At 46.1% G+C, this 18,110-nt stretch overlaps 1 protein-coding gene across 3 annotated transcripts in view; it reads left to right on the top strand.

Annotated features, from left to right (window-relative positions):
- The window catches only part of STK36 (serine/threonine kinase 36), a 295,926-nt gene that overhangs the window by 203,556 nt on the left and 74,260 nt on the right, over positions 1-18,110 (top strand). For all 3 annotated transcript variants that reach the window (XM_063935506.1, XM_063935505.1, XM_063935504.1), the window contains exons 16-19: positions 3,064-3,179; positions 15,212-15,316; positions 15,391-15,489; positions 15,563-15,657. In XM_063935506.1, coding sequence (XP_063791576.1) covers positions 3,064-3,179; positions 15,212-15,316; positions 15,391-15,489; positions 15,563-15,657 — 415 coding nt within the window. The remainder of the gene's footprint in view (positions 1-3,063; positions 3,180-15,211; positions 15,317-15,390; positions 15,490-15,562; positions 15,658-18,110) is intronic.

Here is an 18,110-nt window from a genome sequence, read left to right as displayed (position 1 = left end):
TTTTCCTGCTGCGATCAACTTGGAATTACCCCCATAATAAATCCAGATTAACAGCAAACATTCATATTACCGACGTGTTTATAGAATGAAAGAGCAAGACAGAGTTACCGTGTGACAGGGCCGTAGCGCAGTCTCCTGGAGCAGTGGTCATTCTGTTACCGTGTGACAGGCCTATAGCGCAGTCTCCTGGAGCAGTGGTCATTCTGTTACCGTGTGACAGGGCCGTAGCGCAGTCTCCTGGAGCAGTGGTCTTTCTGTTACCGTGTGACAGGTCCGTAGCGCAGTCTCCTGGAGCAGTGGTCATTCTGTTACCATGTGACAGGGCCGTAGCGCAGTCTCCTGGAGCAGTGATCATTCTGTTACCGTGTGACAGGTCCGTAGCGTAGTCTCCTGGAGCAGTGGTCTTTCTGTTACCGTGTGACAGGTCCGTAGCGCAGTCTCCTGGAGCAGCGGTCATTCTGTTACCATGTGACAGGGCCGTAGTGCAGTCTCCTGGAGCAGTGATCATTCTGTTACCGTGTGACAGGTCAGTAGCGCAGTCTCCTGGAGCAGCGGTCATTCTGTTACCATGTGACAGGGCCGTAGTGCAGTCTCCTGGAGCAGTGATCATTCTGTTACCGTGTGACAGGTCAGTAGCGCAGTCTCCTGGAGCAGTGGTCATTCTGTTACCATGTGACAGGTCAGTAGCGCAGTCTCCTGGAGCAGTGATCATTCTGTTACCGTGTGACAGGGCCGTAGTGCAGTCTCATGGAGCAGTGGTCATTCTGTTACCGTGTGACAGGCCTATAGCGCAGTCTCCTGGAGCAGTGGTCATTCTGTTACCGTGTGACAGGCCTATAGCCCAGTCTCCTGGAGCAGTGGTCTTCTGTTACCGTGTGTCAGGGCCGTAGCGCAGTCTCCTGGAGCAGTGATCATTCTGTTACCGTGTGACAGGGCCGTAGCGCAGTCTCCTGGAGCAGTGGTCATTCTGTTACCGTGTGACAGGGCCGTAGCGCAGTCTCCTGGAGCAGTAATCATTCTGTTACCGTGTGACAGGGCCGTAGCGCAGTCTCCTGGAGCAGCGGTCATTCTGTTACCGTGTGACAGGTCCGTAGCGCAGTCTCCTGGAGCAGTGGTCATTCTGTTACCGTGTGACAGGCCTATAGCGCAGTCTCCTGGAGCAGTGGTCATTCTGTTACCGTGTGACAGGGCCGTAGCGCAGTCTCCTGGAGCAGCGGTCATTCTGTTACCGTGTGACAGGGCCGTAGCGCAGTCTCCTGGAGCAGTGATCATTCTGTTACCGTGTGACAGGGCCGTAGCGCAGTCTCCTGGAGCAGTGATCTTTCTGTTACCGTGTGACAGGGCCGTAGCGCAGTCTCCTGGAGCAGTGGTCATTCTGTTACCGTGTGACAGGGCCGTAGCGCAGTCTCCTGGAGCAGTGGTCATTCTGTTACCGTGTGACAGGGATATAGCGCAGTCTCCTGGAGCAGTGGTCATTCTGTTACCGTGTGACAGGGCCGTAGCGCAGTCTCCTGGAGCAGTGGTCATTCTGTTACCGTGTGACAGGGCCGTAGCGCAGTCTCCTGGAGCAGTGGTCATTCTGTTACCGTGTGACAGGGCTGTAGCGCAGTCTCCTGGAGCAGTGATCATTCTGTTACCGTGTGTCAGGGCCGTAGCGCAGTCTCCTGGAGCAGTGGTCTTTCTGTTACCGTGTGACAGGGATGTAGCGCAGTCTCCTGGAGCAGTGATCATTCTGTTACCGTGTGACAGGGCTGTAGCGCAGTCTCCTGGAGCAGTGATCATTCTGTTACCGTGTGTCAGGGCCGTAGCGCAGTCTCCTGGAGCAGTGGTCATTCTGTTACCGTGTGACAGGGCTGTAGCGCAGTCTCCTGGAGCAGTGGTCTTCTGTTACCGTGTGACAGGGCCGTAGCGCAGTCTCCTGGAGCAGTGGTCTTCTGTTACCGTGTGACAGGGCCGTAGTGCAGTCTCCTGGAGCAGTGGTCATTCTGTTACCGTGTGACAGGGCCGTAGCGCAGTCTCATGGAGCAGTGGTCATTCTGTTACCGTGTGACAGGGATGTAGCGCAGTCTCCTGGAGCAGTGGTCTTCTGTTACCATGTGACATGGCCGTAGCGCAGTCTCCTGTAGCAGTGGTCATTCTGTTACCGTGTGACAGGGCTGTAGCGCAGTCTCCTGGAGCAGTGGTCTTCTGTTACCGTGTGACAGTTCCGTAGCGCAGTCTCCTGGAGCAGTGGTCATTCTGTTACCGTGTGACAAGGCCGTAGCGCAGTCTCCTGGAGCAGTGGTCATTCTGTTACCGTGTGACAGGGCCGTAGCGCAGTCTCCTAGAGCAGTGGTCATTCTGTTACCGTGTGACAAGGCCGTAGCCCAGTCTCCTGGAGCAGTGGTCATTCTGTTACCGTGTGACAGGGCCGTAGCGCAGTCTCCTGGAGCAGTGTTCATTCTGTTACCGCGTGACAAGGCCGTAGCGCAGTCTCCTGGAGCAGTGGTCATTCTGTTACCGTGTGACAGGTCCGTAGCGCAGTTTCCTGTAGCAGTGGTCATTCTGTTACCGTGTGACAGGGCTGTAGCGCAGTCTCCTGGAGCAGTGGTCTTCTGTTACCGTGTGACAGGTCCGTAGTGCAGTCTCCTGGAGCAGTGGTCATTCTGTTACCGTGTGACAAGGCCGTAGCCCAGTCTCCTGGAGCAGTGGTCATTATGTTACCGTGTGACAGGGCCGTAGCGCAGTCTCCTGGAGCAGTGGTCATTCTGTTACCGCGTGACAGGGCCGTAGCGCAGTCTCCTGGAGCAGTGGTCATTCTCTTACCGTGTGATAGGGCCGTAGCGCAGTCTCCTGGAGCTGACCGCTTGTAGCGCTTATGCCTAAGCAGTCTTCCACCCTCTGTCACCAAACATCCACACATGCAGAATGAAGAGATGTTGGTGTAGGCCGGCTGTCTCTTTGGATGGAGATGTATGCTGTAAGCATGTTAGTAGTGGTTTGGAGTAAAGCTAAGATTTAGGACTTGTAGAGATATTTAGGGACACGGTGATGATGTAACTCTTGTGTCATTCCCTTTTGTAGCTGTGACAGAAGAGAAGGTCTCCGGTGAAGGACATGTCTGGTCTCTCTACACTGATGTTCTGGCTGCTGTATGTGACGTTCCGGTCTCAGCAGAACACCGATTGCTCAAAGAAAAGGTTTCTAGATGTCTTCCATTTCTCTCGTACATAGGTCTTAGATTTCTTGTACTGTGTCACAGGATAGATGTCTCATGTCTACCCTTTGTGTCTCCTGCACACTCCCACAAAAGTCTCCTGCACTCACTGAGATCCATCATGTCTATATCGCCTGTATCCTGCAGTCTCTCTGAGAGGTCTCATGTCCATAACTCGTATAACCCACAGTCTTTCTGCAAGGTCTCATCTCTATATCTCATGTATCCTGTAGTCTCTCTGAGAGCTCTCATCTCTGTATCTCATGTATCCTGCAGTCTCTCTGAGAGCTCTCATCTCTGTATCTCATGTATCCTGCAGTCTCTCTGAGAGCTCTCATCTCTGTATCTCATGTATCCTGCAGTCTCTCTGAGAGCTCTCATCTCTGTATCTCATGTATCCCGCAGTCTCTCTGAGAGCTCTTATCTCTGTATCTCATGCATCCCGCAGTCTCTCTGAGAGCTCTCATCTCTGTATCTCATGTATCCCGCTGTCTCTCTGAGAGCTCTCATCTCTGTATCTCATGTATCCCGCAGTCTCTCTGAGAGCTCTTATCTCTGTATCTCATGTATCCCGCAGTCTCTCTGAGAGCTCTCATCTCTGTATCTCATGTATCCAGTCTCTCTGAGAGCTCTCATCTCTGTATCTCATGAATCCCGCAGTCTCTCTGAGAGCTCTCATCTCTGTATCTCATGTATACTGTAGTCTCTCTGAGAGCTTTCATCTCTGTATCTCATGTATCCCGCAGTCTCTCTGAGAGCTCTCATCTCTGTATCTCATGTATCCCGCAGTCTCTCTGAGAGCTCTCATCTCTGTAGCTCATGTATCCTGCAGTCTCTGTGAGAGGTCTCATCTCTGTATCTCATGTATCCTGCAGTCTCTCTGAGAGCTCTCATCTCTGTATCTCATGTATCCAGTCTATGAGAGGTCTCATCTCTATATCTCATGTATCCTGTAGTCTCTCTGAGAGCTCTCATCTCTGTATCTCATGTATCCTGCAGTCTCTCTGAGAGCTCTCATCTCTGTATCTCATGTATCCCGCAGTCTCTCTGAGAGCTCTCATCTCTGTATCTCATGAATCCCGCAGTCTCTCTGAGAGCTCTCATCTCTGTATCTCATGTATCCAGTCTCTCTGAGAGCTCTCATCTCTGTATCTCATGTATACTGTAGTCTCTCTGAGAGCTTTCATCTCTGTATCTCATGTATCCCGCAGTCTCTCTGAGAGCTCTCATCTCTGTATCTCATGTATCCCGCAGTCTCTCTGAGAGCTCTCATCTCTGTATCTCATGTATCCCGCAGTCTCTCTGAGAGCTCTTATCTCTGTATCTCATGTATCCCGCAGTCTCTCTGAGAGCTTTCATCTCTGTATCTCGTGTATCCCGCAGTCTCTGAGAGCTCTCATCTCTGTATCTCATGTATCCCGCAGTCTCTTGAGAGCTCTCATCCCTGTATCTCATGTATCCCGCAGTCTCTCTGAGAGCTTTCATCTCTGTATCTCGTGTATCCCGCAGTCTCTCTGAGAGCTCTCATCTCTGTATCTCATGTATCCCGCAGTCTCTCTGAGAGCTTTCATCCCTGTATCTCATGTATCCCGCAGTCTCTCTGAGAGCTCTCATCTCTGTATCTCATGTATCCTGCAGTCTCTCTGAGAGCTCTCATCTCTGTATCTCATGTATCCCGCAGTCTCTCTGAGAGCTCTCATCTCTGTATCTCATGTATCCAGTCTCTCTGAGAGCTTTCATCTCTGTATCTCATGTATCCCGCAGTCTCTCTGAGAGCTCTTATCTCTGTATCTCATGTATCCCGCAGTCTCTCTGAGAGCTCTCATCTCTGTATCTCATGTATCCCGCAGTCTCTCTGAGAGCTCTCATCTCTGTATCTCATGTATCCCGCATTCTCTCTGAGAGCTCTCATCACTGTATCTCATGTATCCCGCAGTCTCTCTGAGAGCTCTCATGTCTGTATCTCATGTATCCCGCAGTCTCTCTGAGAGCTCTCATCTCTGTATCTCATGTATACTGTAGTCTCTCTGAGAGCTCTCATCTCTGTATCTCATGTATACTGTAGTCTCTCTGAGAGCTTTCATCTCTGTATCTCATGTGTCCCGCAGTCTCTCTGAGAGCTCTCATCTCTGTATCTCATGTATACTGTAGTCTCTCTGAGAGCTCTCATCTCTGTATCTCATGTATACTGTAGTCTCTCTGAGAGTTCTCATCTCTGTATCTCATGTATACTGTAGTCTCTCTGAGAGCTCTCATCTCTGTATCTCATGTATCCCGCAGTCTCTCTGAGAGCTCTCATCTCTGTATCTCATGTATACTGTAGTCTCTCTGAGAGCTCTCATCTCTGTATCTCATGTATCCCGCAGTCTCTCTGAGAGCTCTCATCTCTGTATCTCATGTATCCCGTCGTCTCTCTGAGAGCTCTTATCTCTATATCTCATGTATCCCGCAGTCTCTCTGAGAGGTCTCATCTCTGTATCTCATGTATCCCGCAGTCTCTCTGAGAGCTTTCATCTCTGTATCTCATGTATCCCGCAGTCTCTCTGAGAGCTTTCATCTCTGTATCTCATGTATCCCGCAGTCTCTCTGAGAGCTTTCATCTCTGTATCTCATGTGTCCCGCAGTCTCTCTGAGAGCTCTCATCTCTGTATCTCATGTATCCCGCAGTCTCTCTGAGAGGTCTCATCTCTGTATCTCATGTATCCCGCAGTCTCTCTGAGAGCTCTCCTCTCTGTATCTCATGTATCCCGCTGTCTCTCTGAGAGCTCTCATCTCTGTATCTCATGTTTATCCCGCAGTCTCTCTGAGAGCTCTCATCTCTGTATCTCATGTATCCCGCAGTCTCTCTGAGAGCTCTTATCTCTGTATCTCATGTATCCAGTCTCTCTGAGAGCTCTCATCTCTGTATCTCATGTATACTGTAGTCTCTCTGAGAGCTCTCATCTCTGTATCTCATGTATACTGTAGTCTCTCTGAGAGCTTTCATCTCTGTATCTCATGTGTCCCGCAGTCTCTCTGAGAGATCTCATCTCTGTATCTCATGTATACTGTAGTCTCTCTGAGAGCTCTCATCTCTGTATCTCATGTATACTGTAGTCTCTCTGAGAGTTCTCATCTCTGTATCTCATGTATACTGTAGTCTCTCTGAGAGCTCTCATCTCTGTATCCCGCAGTCTCTCTGAGAGCTCTCATCTCTGTATCTCATGTATACTGTAGTCTCTCTGAGAGCTCTCATCTCTGTATCTCATGTATCCCGCAGTCTCTCTGAGAGCTTTCATCACTGTATCTCATGTATCACACAGTCTCTCTGAGAGCTCTCATCTCTGTATCTCATGTATCCCGCAGTCTCTCTGAGAGCTTTCATCTCTGTATCTCGTGTATCCCGCAGTCTCTCTGAGAGCTCTCATCTCTGTATCTCATGTATCCCGCAGTCTCTCTGAGAGCTCTCATCTCTGTATCTCATGTATCCCGCAGTCTCTCTGAGAGCTCTCATCTCGGTATCTCATGTATCCCGCAGTCTCTCTGAGAGCTCTCATCTCTGTATCTCATGTATCCCGCAGTCTCTCTGAGAGCTCTCATCTCTGTATCTCATGTATCCCGCAGTCTCTCTGAGAGCTCTCATCTCTGTATCTCATGTATCCCGCAGTCTCTCTGAGGGCTCTCATCTCTGTATCTCATGTATCCCGCCGTCTCTCTGAGAGCTCTCATCTCTGTATCTCATGCATCCCGCAGTCTCTCTGAGAGCTCTCATCTCTGTATCTCATGCATCCCGCAGTCTCTCTGAGAGCTCTCATCTCTGTATCTCATGTATCCCGCAGTCTCTCTGAGAGCTCTCATCTCTGTATCTCATGTATCCTGCAGTCTCTCTGAGAGGTCTCATCTCTGTATCTCATGTATCCTGCAGTCTCTCTGAGAGCTTTCATCACTGTATCTCATGTATCCCGCAGTCTCTCTGAGAGCTCTTATCTCTGTATCTCATGTATCCAGTCTCTCTGAGAGCTCTTATCTCTGTATCTCATGTATCCCGCAGTCTCTCTTGAGAGCTCTCATCTGTATCTCATGTATCCCGCCGTCTCTCTGAGAGCTCTCATCTCTGTATCTCATGTATCCCGCATTCTCTCTGAGAGCTCTCATCTCTGTATCTCATGTATCCCGCAGTCTCTCTGAGAGCTCTCATCTCTGTATCTCATGTATCCCGCAGTCTCTCTGAGAGCTCTCATCTCTGTATCTCATGTATCCCGCAGTCTCTCTGAGAGCTCTCATCTCTGTATCTCATGTATCCCGCTGTCTCTCTGAGAGCTCTCATCTCGGTATCTCATGTATCCCGCAGTCTCTCTGAGAGCTCTCATCTCGGTATCTCATGTATCCCGCAGTCTCTCTGAGAGCTCTCATCTCGGTATCTCATGTATCCCGCAGTCTCTCTGAGAGCTCTCATCACGGTATCTCATGTATCCCGCAGTCTCTCTGAGAGCTCTCATCTCTGTATCTCATGTATCCCGCAGTCTCTCTGAGAGCTCTCATCTCTGTATCTCATGTATCCCGCAGTCTCTCTGAGAGCTCTCATCTCTGTATCTCATGTATCCCGCAGTCTCTCTGAGGGCTCTCATCTCTGTATCTCATGTATCCCGCCGTCTCTCTGAGAGCTCTCATCTCTGTATCTCATGCATCCCGCAGTCTCTCTGAGAGCTCTCATCTCTGTATCTCATGCATCCCGCAGTCTCTCTGAGAGCTCTCATCTCTGTATCTCATGCATCCCGCAGTCTCTCTGAGAGCTCTCATCTCTGTATCTCATGCATCCCGCAGTCTCTCTGAGAGCTCTCATCTCTGTATCTCATGAATCCCGCAGTCTCTCTGAGAGCTTTCATCTCTGTATCTCATGTATCCCGCAGTCTCTCTGAGAGCTCTCATCTCTGTATCTCATGTATCCCGCAGTCTCTCTGAGAGCTCTCATCTCTGTATCTCATGTATCCCGCAGTCTCTCTGAGAGCTTTCATCTCTGTATCTCATGTATCCAGTCTCTCTGAGAGCTTTCATCTCTGTATCTCATTAATTCTGCAGTCTCTCTGAGAGCTTTCATCTCTGTATCTCATGTATCCCGCAGTCTCTCTGAGAGCTTTCATCCCTGTATCTCATGTATCCCGCAGTCTCTCTGAGAGCTTTCATCCCTGTATCTCATGTATCCCGCAGTCTCTGTGAAATGTCTCATCTCTGTATCTCATGTATCCCGCCGTCTCTGTGAAATGTCTCATCTCTGTATCTCATGATCCTGAAGTCTCTGTGAGAGCTCTTATCAGTAGTATAGAGTACACTTTTCCATCAAACTATAAGTGACAGGTGCCACGCCCCCAAATAGGCCTATAACACACCTTCAATACGCCCATAACTCCTCAATTAAAGGCCCCTGACACCCCAGATTTAGACCCCTTTTAGAAATAAATTTGATATCAATTTAATATAAATGTAATATTAATTTGATATCACATTTTTTTATTAGTCATGGCTGCTCTAACAAAAGCCTCTTACAAGACATGTGTTGTAGCAGATGAGACTTTTCACCACGCCTTTGTGTTTGATATCGAATGATAGTTTTTTTGGTATTAAGAAGCGATTAACCTTAGACTGCACATAAGTCCCAGCATGATATACAGCAAGAGTAATCATAAAAGTCGGATGGAAAAAGTATTATACAGTATTAAATCCAGGCAGTTATTGATATAAATTTGATATCAAATGAGAATTGTGTTGATATTACGAAATACAGTTTATTGTAGAAAGCATTGTGCAAGCTAAATGTAATTAGTTCTTAAAAGCTTTTTTCACCAAGTAATTGGTGGGGGTGGGGGGGGGGGGGTGTTCTCAAACAAAAAACTCTTGCAAGACATGTGCTGTACCAGATAAGAATTCACTTACAACACCAACCCCATGCCTTTGTGTTTGATATCAAATAATAGAACAAATATAAGGAGATTTCTCTATCGGGGTCCACAAGATCTACCTTGGGATATAATGAAGCGACAGCGGGTTGGGCACCAAACAGATAAGCTTTTCAGACTCCCAGGATGCACTGGGCCAGCCCCCTATATCCCCGCCTCCTGGCTCAGGCAATTCAGTTTTTTGTTTGGTTTGGCAGGAGCCGGCCACAATGAATGGTTGGGCTGCTATGTTTTAGCAGCCACAAGCTTTTTGTTATGTTGTATTATTAGTATTTTTACTTTTTAATGCTTCAACAACTCTGTCGGGTCGTGACAACTGTTACCTTTGAGTACACTGCTGTTTTGGCGGGCGCCAGACGGGATGTACTAGCAAGTTCATACTGACGATCCCAGGCTGCGGCCGGAGAACGGGGAGAAGGTAAGGCGTCTTTTACAGCTTAGTGGTTTAAGATGCATATACCACAACCTTACGGTTTCCGGGGGAAGACTACCGGACAGTCGCTGCACCAGAGCTAGGCCTCAGGGATCATAGGTTCTGTGGAATAGTAGAGGCCTCGATCCCTGGGGTTGATATCAGCAGTGGTGAGTTAGACGCTACCCTGGTCGTCCCTCCCCCCAGTTCATGACCAGTATCCGCTGAGTCTCCTGCCATGAACTGCTATTTCCGCTTCCGTTTGAGATGCATAACACATTAACCGGTAGGAGTCACATCAGTGGCTAGGTACACTGGTGCGTCTGAGTAGCCCACTTGTTTGCTTGCGGCATGGTCACATATGGAAGGGGGGTTTAAGTCTCTCTGTATCCTGCTCTCTTGAGGCTGGTGATACAACACCGAGTTCCTACCAACCCTGGGCAGTACGAGTAGCAAGTAGGTGCCTGAGGCAAATGAGCGTTGTGAACATTTACTGCTGTATTATTCGCTGTGCGTCTGAATACGATAAATGTCTGGTCTAAGGTAATGCAGTAATGTACTTGCTTATATGTATTGTGTAGTTGAATAATGTGCTCATATTGCTAATGTACTGTATATTAACGCAATTGTTTTGTGACCTATTGCTAGTGTGATTGCTGACTTTAAACTCTGTTTCTCTTTGTCTATTCAGATCCTTAATGCTGGTGCAGGCAGGGTAGGATCTGATTGTATTTCACTTTAAAGCATTAATTGCGGTGGTTATTATTGTTGCTATGTCCACGAAAGGCAAAAGTGATGAGGCACCTACATTAATATCATGTTTGTCCTGCCAATCTGGGTTAACAGCCCAGGATTTGGTACAAGATGACTTGTGTGCAAATTGCTATAGTTCCATAAAAACCTTCTGAATGGACCGGTTCCAAGTCAGGGGCCTGTTCAATCACAGGAACCCCCTTGGGCAGCTTTTGCACAGACGTCTAAATTAGCCAACCATATGACACCTGCTGCGGTACCAGGTATGACGTTCCCACTTAACCCTTAAACATGCAAAATCCCAGTTGGGTTATGCCACATCAAGTGTTTGATTTAGCTCAGTCCTCGGCTGCCTTTCAACAAAATGTAGCTGATAGGCCCAAGAAGAAGAGGTCAGATAAACAGGGGGCTTCATCTTCACTGTCTACACAATTTTCAGAATCAGAATACACTTCAAGTGATGAAGCTGAATCTTCCCATTCTGAATGTACCTCTAGAGAGGAGGAGCACTCCTCGTCGGTGGATATACCGGATTTAATTCAGGCTGTTAAATCCATTATATCAATTGAGGAGGTAGCTGAGCCTGTGTTAAAAACCAAGGCGCCTGTATTTAAACGTCCAAAAACAGTAAAAACAGAATTTCCTAACTCAAATCAGCTAAAGGAAATCATGCAGGAGGCATGGGTAACAACCAGTAGGAAGTTTAAGATTCCCAAGAAGTGGGGTTCTTTCTATCCTTTTCCTACTGTGGACTGTTTAAAAAGTGAGATTCCTCCCAACGTAGATGCACATGTATTTCGACTTGTACATAAATCTACAATACCTCTGCCTTCAACATCGTTAAATTATGTGACTGACCGAAAGATTGATGGGTTTCTTAAGACTGTTTTTTCTTTAGCAGAGGCAGTGACCAGCCCAGCTATGGCCGCAGTCTGGGTGGCTAAGGCTGTAGCAGGCTGGGCAGACGCTTTGGTAGATACAAGGAAGCCGTTATCCCATATTGCCTGTATTACCGACCCATTCTCAACCTCAAGACTCTGGACAAGTATATCTGGGTACCTTGGTTCCATATGGAAACCTTACTGTCCATTATCCTGACTATTGAGCCGGGGGATTTTATGGTGTCCCTGGATATCCAGGATGCTTAGCTCCATGTACCTATAGCACCTTCCCATCAGTGCTATCTCAGGTTTGCTATCCTCCAACAACATTCCAGTTTCAGTCCCTACATTTTGGACTACAGCGCCCAGAGTATTTACCAAGATTATGGTGGTGATGGCATCTTACCTACTTCGTCAGGGAATAAGGATTTTCTGATATTTGGATAACTTGCTGATCGTGGCTCAGTCTGCGGAAACTCTGCAAAGCTATCTACAAGTGACTGTAGCCTGCCTGCAGACTCACGGCTGGCTCACAAATTGGGAAAAAGTCCTCCTTAGTCCCGTTACAACGGATGACGCATCTGGAAGCTGTGTTGGAATTACAGATGAGGGTTCAGGAATTGCTACACAGTCGCAGAATATCCGTCCATGCAGCAATGCGAATTCTCGGATCAATGGTCTCAACTTTCGACATGGTAGAATATGCTCAATTCCATTCAAATCCCCTTCAACATCTGCTTCTCTCCAAATGGAATGGACAGCATCAGATGATAAAAACTCAGACAATAATTCTTCCTCAGGAATTGCGTTGGTTTTTAGCCAGGTGTCTACAGACGCCTCATCTGGACAAAGGGCGACCCTTTTGTATCACAGATTGGAAGGTTCTGACAATGAATGCCAGTCTTCAGGGCTGGAGTGCTGTGACAGGACAGTACTCGTTCCAGGGGCGCTGGTCCAAGGAAGAAAGTTGTCTGCCAATCAACGTTCTGGAGCTTCGGGCCATATACATGGCACTCACCCAGGCATAATCTGCTGATTAAGGGTCCCTGTCTCTACAAACATCTGGATCGACTGTCTTTGATGACGTGGCTCTTGAAACATGCTTTTTAAAGGCAAAAGGTTTTTCTCAAGAGGCAAGTCAGACAATGCTTAAAGCAAGGTAAGTTAGACAATGCTTAAAGCAAGAAAGCCTTCTGCTCTCATCTATTACCGGATTTGGCATGCATATTTTCAGTAGTGCACTGCCAAAAGTTTGGATTCTAGGTCCTTCAGAGTTTCTAGAATTCTAGTTTTTCTTCAAGCAGGAATGGACAAGGGGCTCTGAGTGGCTTCCTTGAAGGTACAAGTGTCAGTATTGTCTGTATGGTTTCAAAAGAAAATTGCAGACCTACAGGATGTTCGCACGTTCTTCCAAGGAATGCTTCACATTAAACCTCCTTTTGTTCCTCCAACAGCTCCCTGGGATCTAGAATTAGTTCTCAGGGCTCTGCAGGTAACTCCATTTGAACTGGGTCGTGTGGATCTCAAATGGTTGACAGCCAAAGTGCTATTTCTTCTGGCAATTACTTTAGCTAGAAGAGTATCAGATTTAAAGCGCTGGTGTGTTGGCCTTTTTTTCTGGTATTTCATCCAGATAGAGCAGTTCTTAAATCTGGGTATCTTCCTAAGGTGGTCTTTAAGTTCCACCTTAATGAAGAAATAGTAGTTCCGGATCTTCAGGGACCGAAGCTCTCTGCGGGAGATGCATCATTGGACGTAGTTTGTGCTCTAAGGATCTACGTGGATCGTACCAGTGCCACCAGAAGGACACACTCCCTTCGTCCTCTATGGATTTCACAAGAGAGAATGGCCTGCCAATAAGCAAACACTGTCTAGATGGCTTCGGTTGACAATATCAGAAGCATACTCCCAAGCTGATCTCCCAATTCTGGATAATGTCTCTGCCCACTCTACCCGTAAGGTAGGTCCTTCTTGGGCAACCTGTTGAGGTGCCTCAGCTGAACAGATCTGTAAGGCAGCCACATGGTCATCCATTAACACATTCATTAGACATTATGCCTTTGACACATTTGCCTCTCAGGATGCTGCATCATGAGCGTCCTCTCCCTTAGTACTGCTTTGGGAAGTCCCAAGGTAGATCCTGTGGATCACTGTAGACCCTGATAGAAAAAGCACAGGTTATGGTAGACTTACCTAGATTACCTCCTTTCTCTGAAGTCCACAGTGTCCACAGGGATCCCACCCTGATGCACCTGATTTGAGAATCTGTACACTTACTAACCTCTTCCTATCCTTTGGTATGGAAGTGTGTGTATGTTCTTCTTGCCTGAGTAGTTCTTCCTCTCGTTTAAAACTGCTCCTGCCTTCAGCTTTGGAACCAACTAAATTGCCTGAGCCAGGAGGTGGGCATATAGGGGGCTGGCCCAGTGCATCCTGGGAGTCTGAAAAACTTGAACTGTTTGGTGCCCAATCCGCTGTTGCTTCATCATATCCCAAGGTAGATCCTGTGGACTTCAGAGAAAGGAGGTTATCTAGGTAAGTCTACTATAACCTATGCTATTTCAGAAAGGAAATTAACAGAATATGCAGTTACATTTTCTATATTAATAAAATGAATCTTTTGGCTGCTCACTGCAGCAGCTATTTACTCTGCTCTGCCAATATTGATAAGAATTCAGCCTTTCACCTCAATGACCCATGAGGCACTACATGCCTCTGTATTTTTGGGAGACGTCTAAAGGGCCAGGTAAATGTAAATGTCCGTAACTCAGGGCTGTCTGTCTAACAGCCAAGAACGCTACAACAGTCGCTAATGCTTTTGAAAAAATATTCCAGCAGGACTGGATGCCAAAGAAATTGCAAACCAATTGCGGTAAAGAGTTTCTACACAAGGTCCTAAAAAAGTGTTAGAAAAATAAGGTATATGGCATTTTGTGACCAATAATGATGTAAAAGTAGCCGTTCTAGTACGATTCAATAGGACTTTAAAAACACGTATTTGGCGCTATTTCACTGCTCAGAATACTGACTGATATATCGAAGTTTTACAGGATTTCAGGTACAGAAATAATAACCTACTGTATTTGGTCTATCATTTGATAACAAACACAAAGGTGTGGTGTTGTAAGTGAATTCTGTCTGGTACAGCACATGTCCTGCAAGAGACTTTTGTTAGAGCACCTCCCCCAAACCCCCAGCACCCCCCCTCCCCACCCCCCACCAATGACTTGGTGACGGGAAAAAAAGGTCTTTTAAGCACTAATTACATTTAGCTTGCACAATGCTTTTTACAATCCACTGAACTTCTTAATACCAAAACAATTGTCATTTGATATCATATTTATATCAATAACTGCCTGGATTTAATACTGTGTAATACTTTTTCCATCCAATTTTTATGATTACTCTTGCTGTATATCATGCTGAGACTTATGTGCAGTCTAAGGTTAATCGCTTCTTAATACCAAAATAACTTTCATTAGATACAAACACAAAGGCGTGGTGAAAAGTCTTATCTGCTACAACACATGTCTTGTAAGAGGCTTTGTTAGAGCAGCCATGACTAATGGAAAAATGTGATATCAAATTAATATTATTGGGTGTGGTTCCCTCTTTGATAAATTCTACATGCTGAATATCATCACAAAGGAAGACTCATCATTGTAATTAATTTACTTAAATTAATTATACTGTAACAACATTTATATTAAATTTATTTCAAATTTATATAAAAAATGGCCATAAAACGGAGTGTCGGGGGCATGTTATGAGATGCGTTTTGGACGTGTTATTGGCGTGTTTGGGGGCGTGGCACCTGTCACTATTAGTGTGATGGAAAAGTGTGCTCTATACTACTCTCATCTCTATCTCTGAGAGCTCTCATTTTGATATCTCATGTATCCTGCAGTCTCTCACAGACCCCGGTGCCTCTCTTACACCTGCAGACAGATGAGCCTTCTGCAGTCTCACACCCCGGTGCTTCTCTTACATCTAATGTTCCCTCAAAGTGAGAAATGTTAATCTTTCGATCCCTCAGGTGTCGTCCTATGTCTCAGAGATGCTCCTTGCCGACTCAGCTGCGCCCTTTACGCGTTTCGTCACAAGGCTGGCAAATTCACCCTGTGTTCTTAGCCAACTCAAGGTAGTTCTCTCCCTTTTCTGTATTCATGCCTCCTACACTTTAGACTACCTCAATAATGCCTCTTCATTTTGCAGGTGTTGTATAGCTGTTGTCACTCCAGCCATGAGGTCTGTAATCGGCTGGCTAAGGACACGTGTGCATTGCAGTCTGTCCTTTCTTTCCTCAGTGGAGAGGTGAGCCTATAACATAAACAGCCGGACAAGGACCAGGGAGAACCCACTGTAATCTACTGTATTTCCCTTCCAGATTCATCTCTGGGATCCCTCTCGCATGTATACAGCAGAACTGAGCCTGTTCCTCATCTCCTTACTGGCGCTCCGCCTGCAGTCTCTCCCTGATGAGTGAGTGTCTCTCAGACATGAGTGTCTCTTATAGAACGTGGCAGTGTAGTGCAATGTGTGTGTGTGTGTGTGTGACACGATAAAAAACACCAAAATGGTGCTAGCAGTGTATTATTCCAGTAAAATGACTGTACATACGCAGGATGTATTCTATATTGCTGCTTATCTGGTGTAGTATATGACGCTGTTATCTGGTGTAGTATATGGCGCTGTTATCTGGTGTAGTATATGACGCTGTTATCTGGTGTAGTATATGACGCTGTTATCTGGTGTAGTATATGGCGCTGTTATCTGGTGTAGTATATGACGCTGTTATCTGGTGTAGTATATGACGCTGTTATCTGGTGTAGTATATGACGCTGTTATCTGGTGTAGTATATGGCGCTGTTATCTGGTGTAGTATATGACGCTGTTACCTGGTGTAGTATATGACGCTGTTATCTGGTGTAGTATATGACGCTGTTATCTGGTGTAGTATATGGCGCTGTTATCTGGTGTAGTATATGGCGCTGTTATCTGGTGTAGTATATGACGCTGTTATCTGGTGTAGTATATGACGCTGTTATCTGGTGTAGTATATGACGCTGTTATCTGGTGTAGTATATGACTCTGTTATCTGGTGTAGTATATGACTCTGTTATCTGGTGTAGTATATGACGCTGTTACCTGGTGTAGTATATGACTCTGTTATCTGGTGTAGTATATGACGCTGTTATCTGGTGTAGTATACGACGCTGTTATCTGGTGTAGTATATGACGCTGTTACCTGGTGTAGTATATGACGCTGTTACCTGGTGTAGTATATGACGCTGTTACCTGGTGTAGTATATGACGCTGTTATCTGGTGTAGTATATGGCGCTGTTATCTGGTGTAGTGTATGACGCTGTTATCTGGTGTAGTGTATGACGCTGTTATCTGGTGTAGTGTATGATGCTGTTATCTGGTGTAGAGTATGACGCTGTTATCTGGTGTAGTATATGACGCTGTTATCTGGTGTAGTATATGGCGCTGTTATCTGGTGTAGTATATGACGCTGTTATCTGATGTAGTATATGACGCTGTTATCTGATGTAGTATATGACGCTGTTACCTGGTGTAGTATATGACGCTGTTACCTGGTGTAGTATATGACGCTGTTACCTGGTGTAGTATATGACGCTGTTACCTGGTGTAGTATATGACGCTGTTATCTGGTGTAGTATATGACGCTGTTATCTGATGTAGTATATGACGCTGTTATCTGGTGTAGTATATGACGCTGTTATCTGGTGTAGTATATTGATAAAGCAGATTATTTATCTTATATAATACCCTTTATGAGGTCTAAGAACACTGTACGCTAACTACGTATGAAGTACCGTAAGGGTACGCACGTTGCGTAACAATCGCTTAGCCGTGGTCGAGACGCTCAAGCGTTACGTTCGCTCACGGCCAAGAGATCACTGGCAGGCACGCTATTGGCTGCCGAATACCGTAATGATTCGCTATAGCGATGCGACCGCTCGAGACCACGAGGAGATCACCAGCGGCGCATACGCTCACAATGTAAAACCTTTATATCTAAACCATAAACAGTGTATTATGCAGTAAACCCTTTGTGTAGTGATATGGTGTAAATGCAACACAGTGTAACCTTACTAGCTTAAAAGCAGTTTGAGCGTCACCGACGCTCTGAGAATACTTAACTCTATAAGAAATACACAGATACCTGGGCTTAGGGTCCAACGCCTAATATATATATATTTTGAATGATATACTTGCAAAAGAATTAATACAAATACAAATCATACACTACAATATAACATAGACTAACTAACCAGGTAACTACACAGTAAATACAATACAATTAAGTTTAAGAGAAAATGAGAGATAGAGAAGAGAGAGAAAGATATGGCCCATAATAACAAGAGAGAAACAGTATGATTTACGGAGAAAAACTTACGCACAAAGGAAACGATCGCATGCGCCTCTGGACATCCAGCTCCCGATTTTCAGCAATGATAACCGTTGAAGAGTGAGAGCTGGATGTGATCGGCCTTTCTATTTATGCCCCACACACAATGCAATTCAATGGTCCCTACAATCTCATTGTTCATTGGACACAGGAATTCCTCCTCGCATTATAACAAAAGGTCATAGGTTGATTCATACAGGTGGGCTGTGACTATTTCCAACAGCTCAGGTGGGAGGGAAACTGGGTTTCCCGCCGCATGGGTAATAAAGTGCAAATAAAGTAAATGTTCATAAACTTCTTATGTCCATAACTATTCGCACGAGCGATTGATCTGCTTCAAACCAACACCGGAATATTTCTAATTAAATATTCTTCCGATGGATACTAAACACCACTGTATTACTCCTGTCTGACCCTTCGTATCAAACAAAGAGGGATTTCTCTGTTCATGAACATTCTATATTAACCAAACTTTCAGAATCTATCAAAGGGACCATG

The sequence above is a fragment of the Pseudophryne corroboree genome, chromosome 7 (assembly GCF_028390025.1).
Source record: "Pseudophryne corroboree isolate aPseCor3 chromosome 7, aPseCor3.hap2, whole genome shotgun sequence".
NCBI lineage: Eukaryota > Metazoa > Chordata > Amphibia > Anura > Myobatrachidae > Pseudophryne > Pseudophryne corroboree.
Note: the sequence above shows the minus strand (reverse complement) of the source record. Positions and strands in the feature narration are given on the sequence as shown.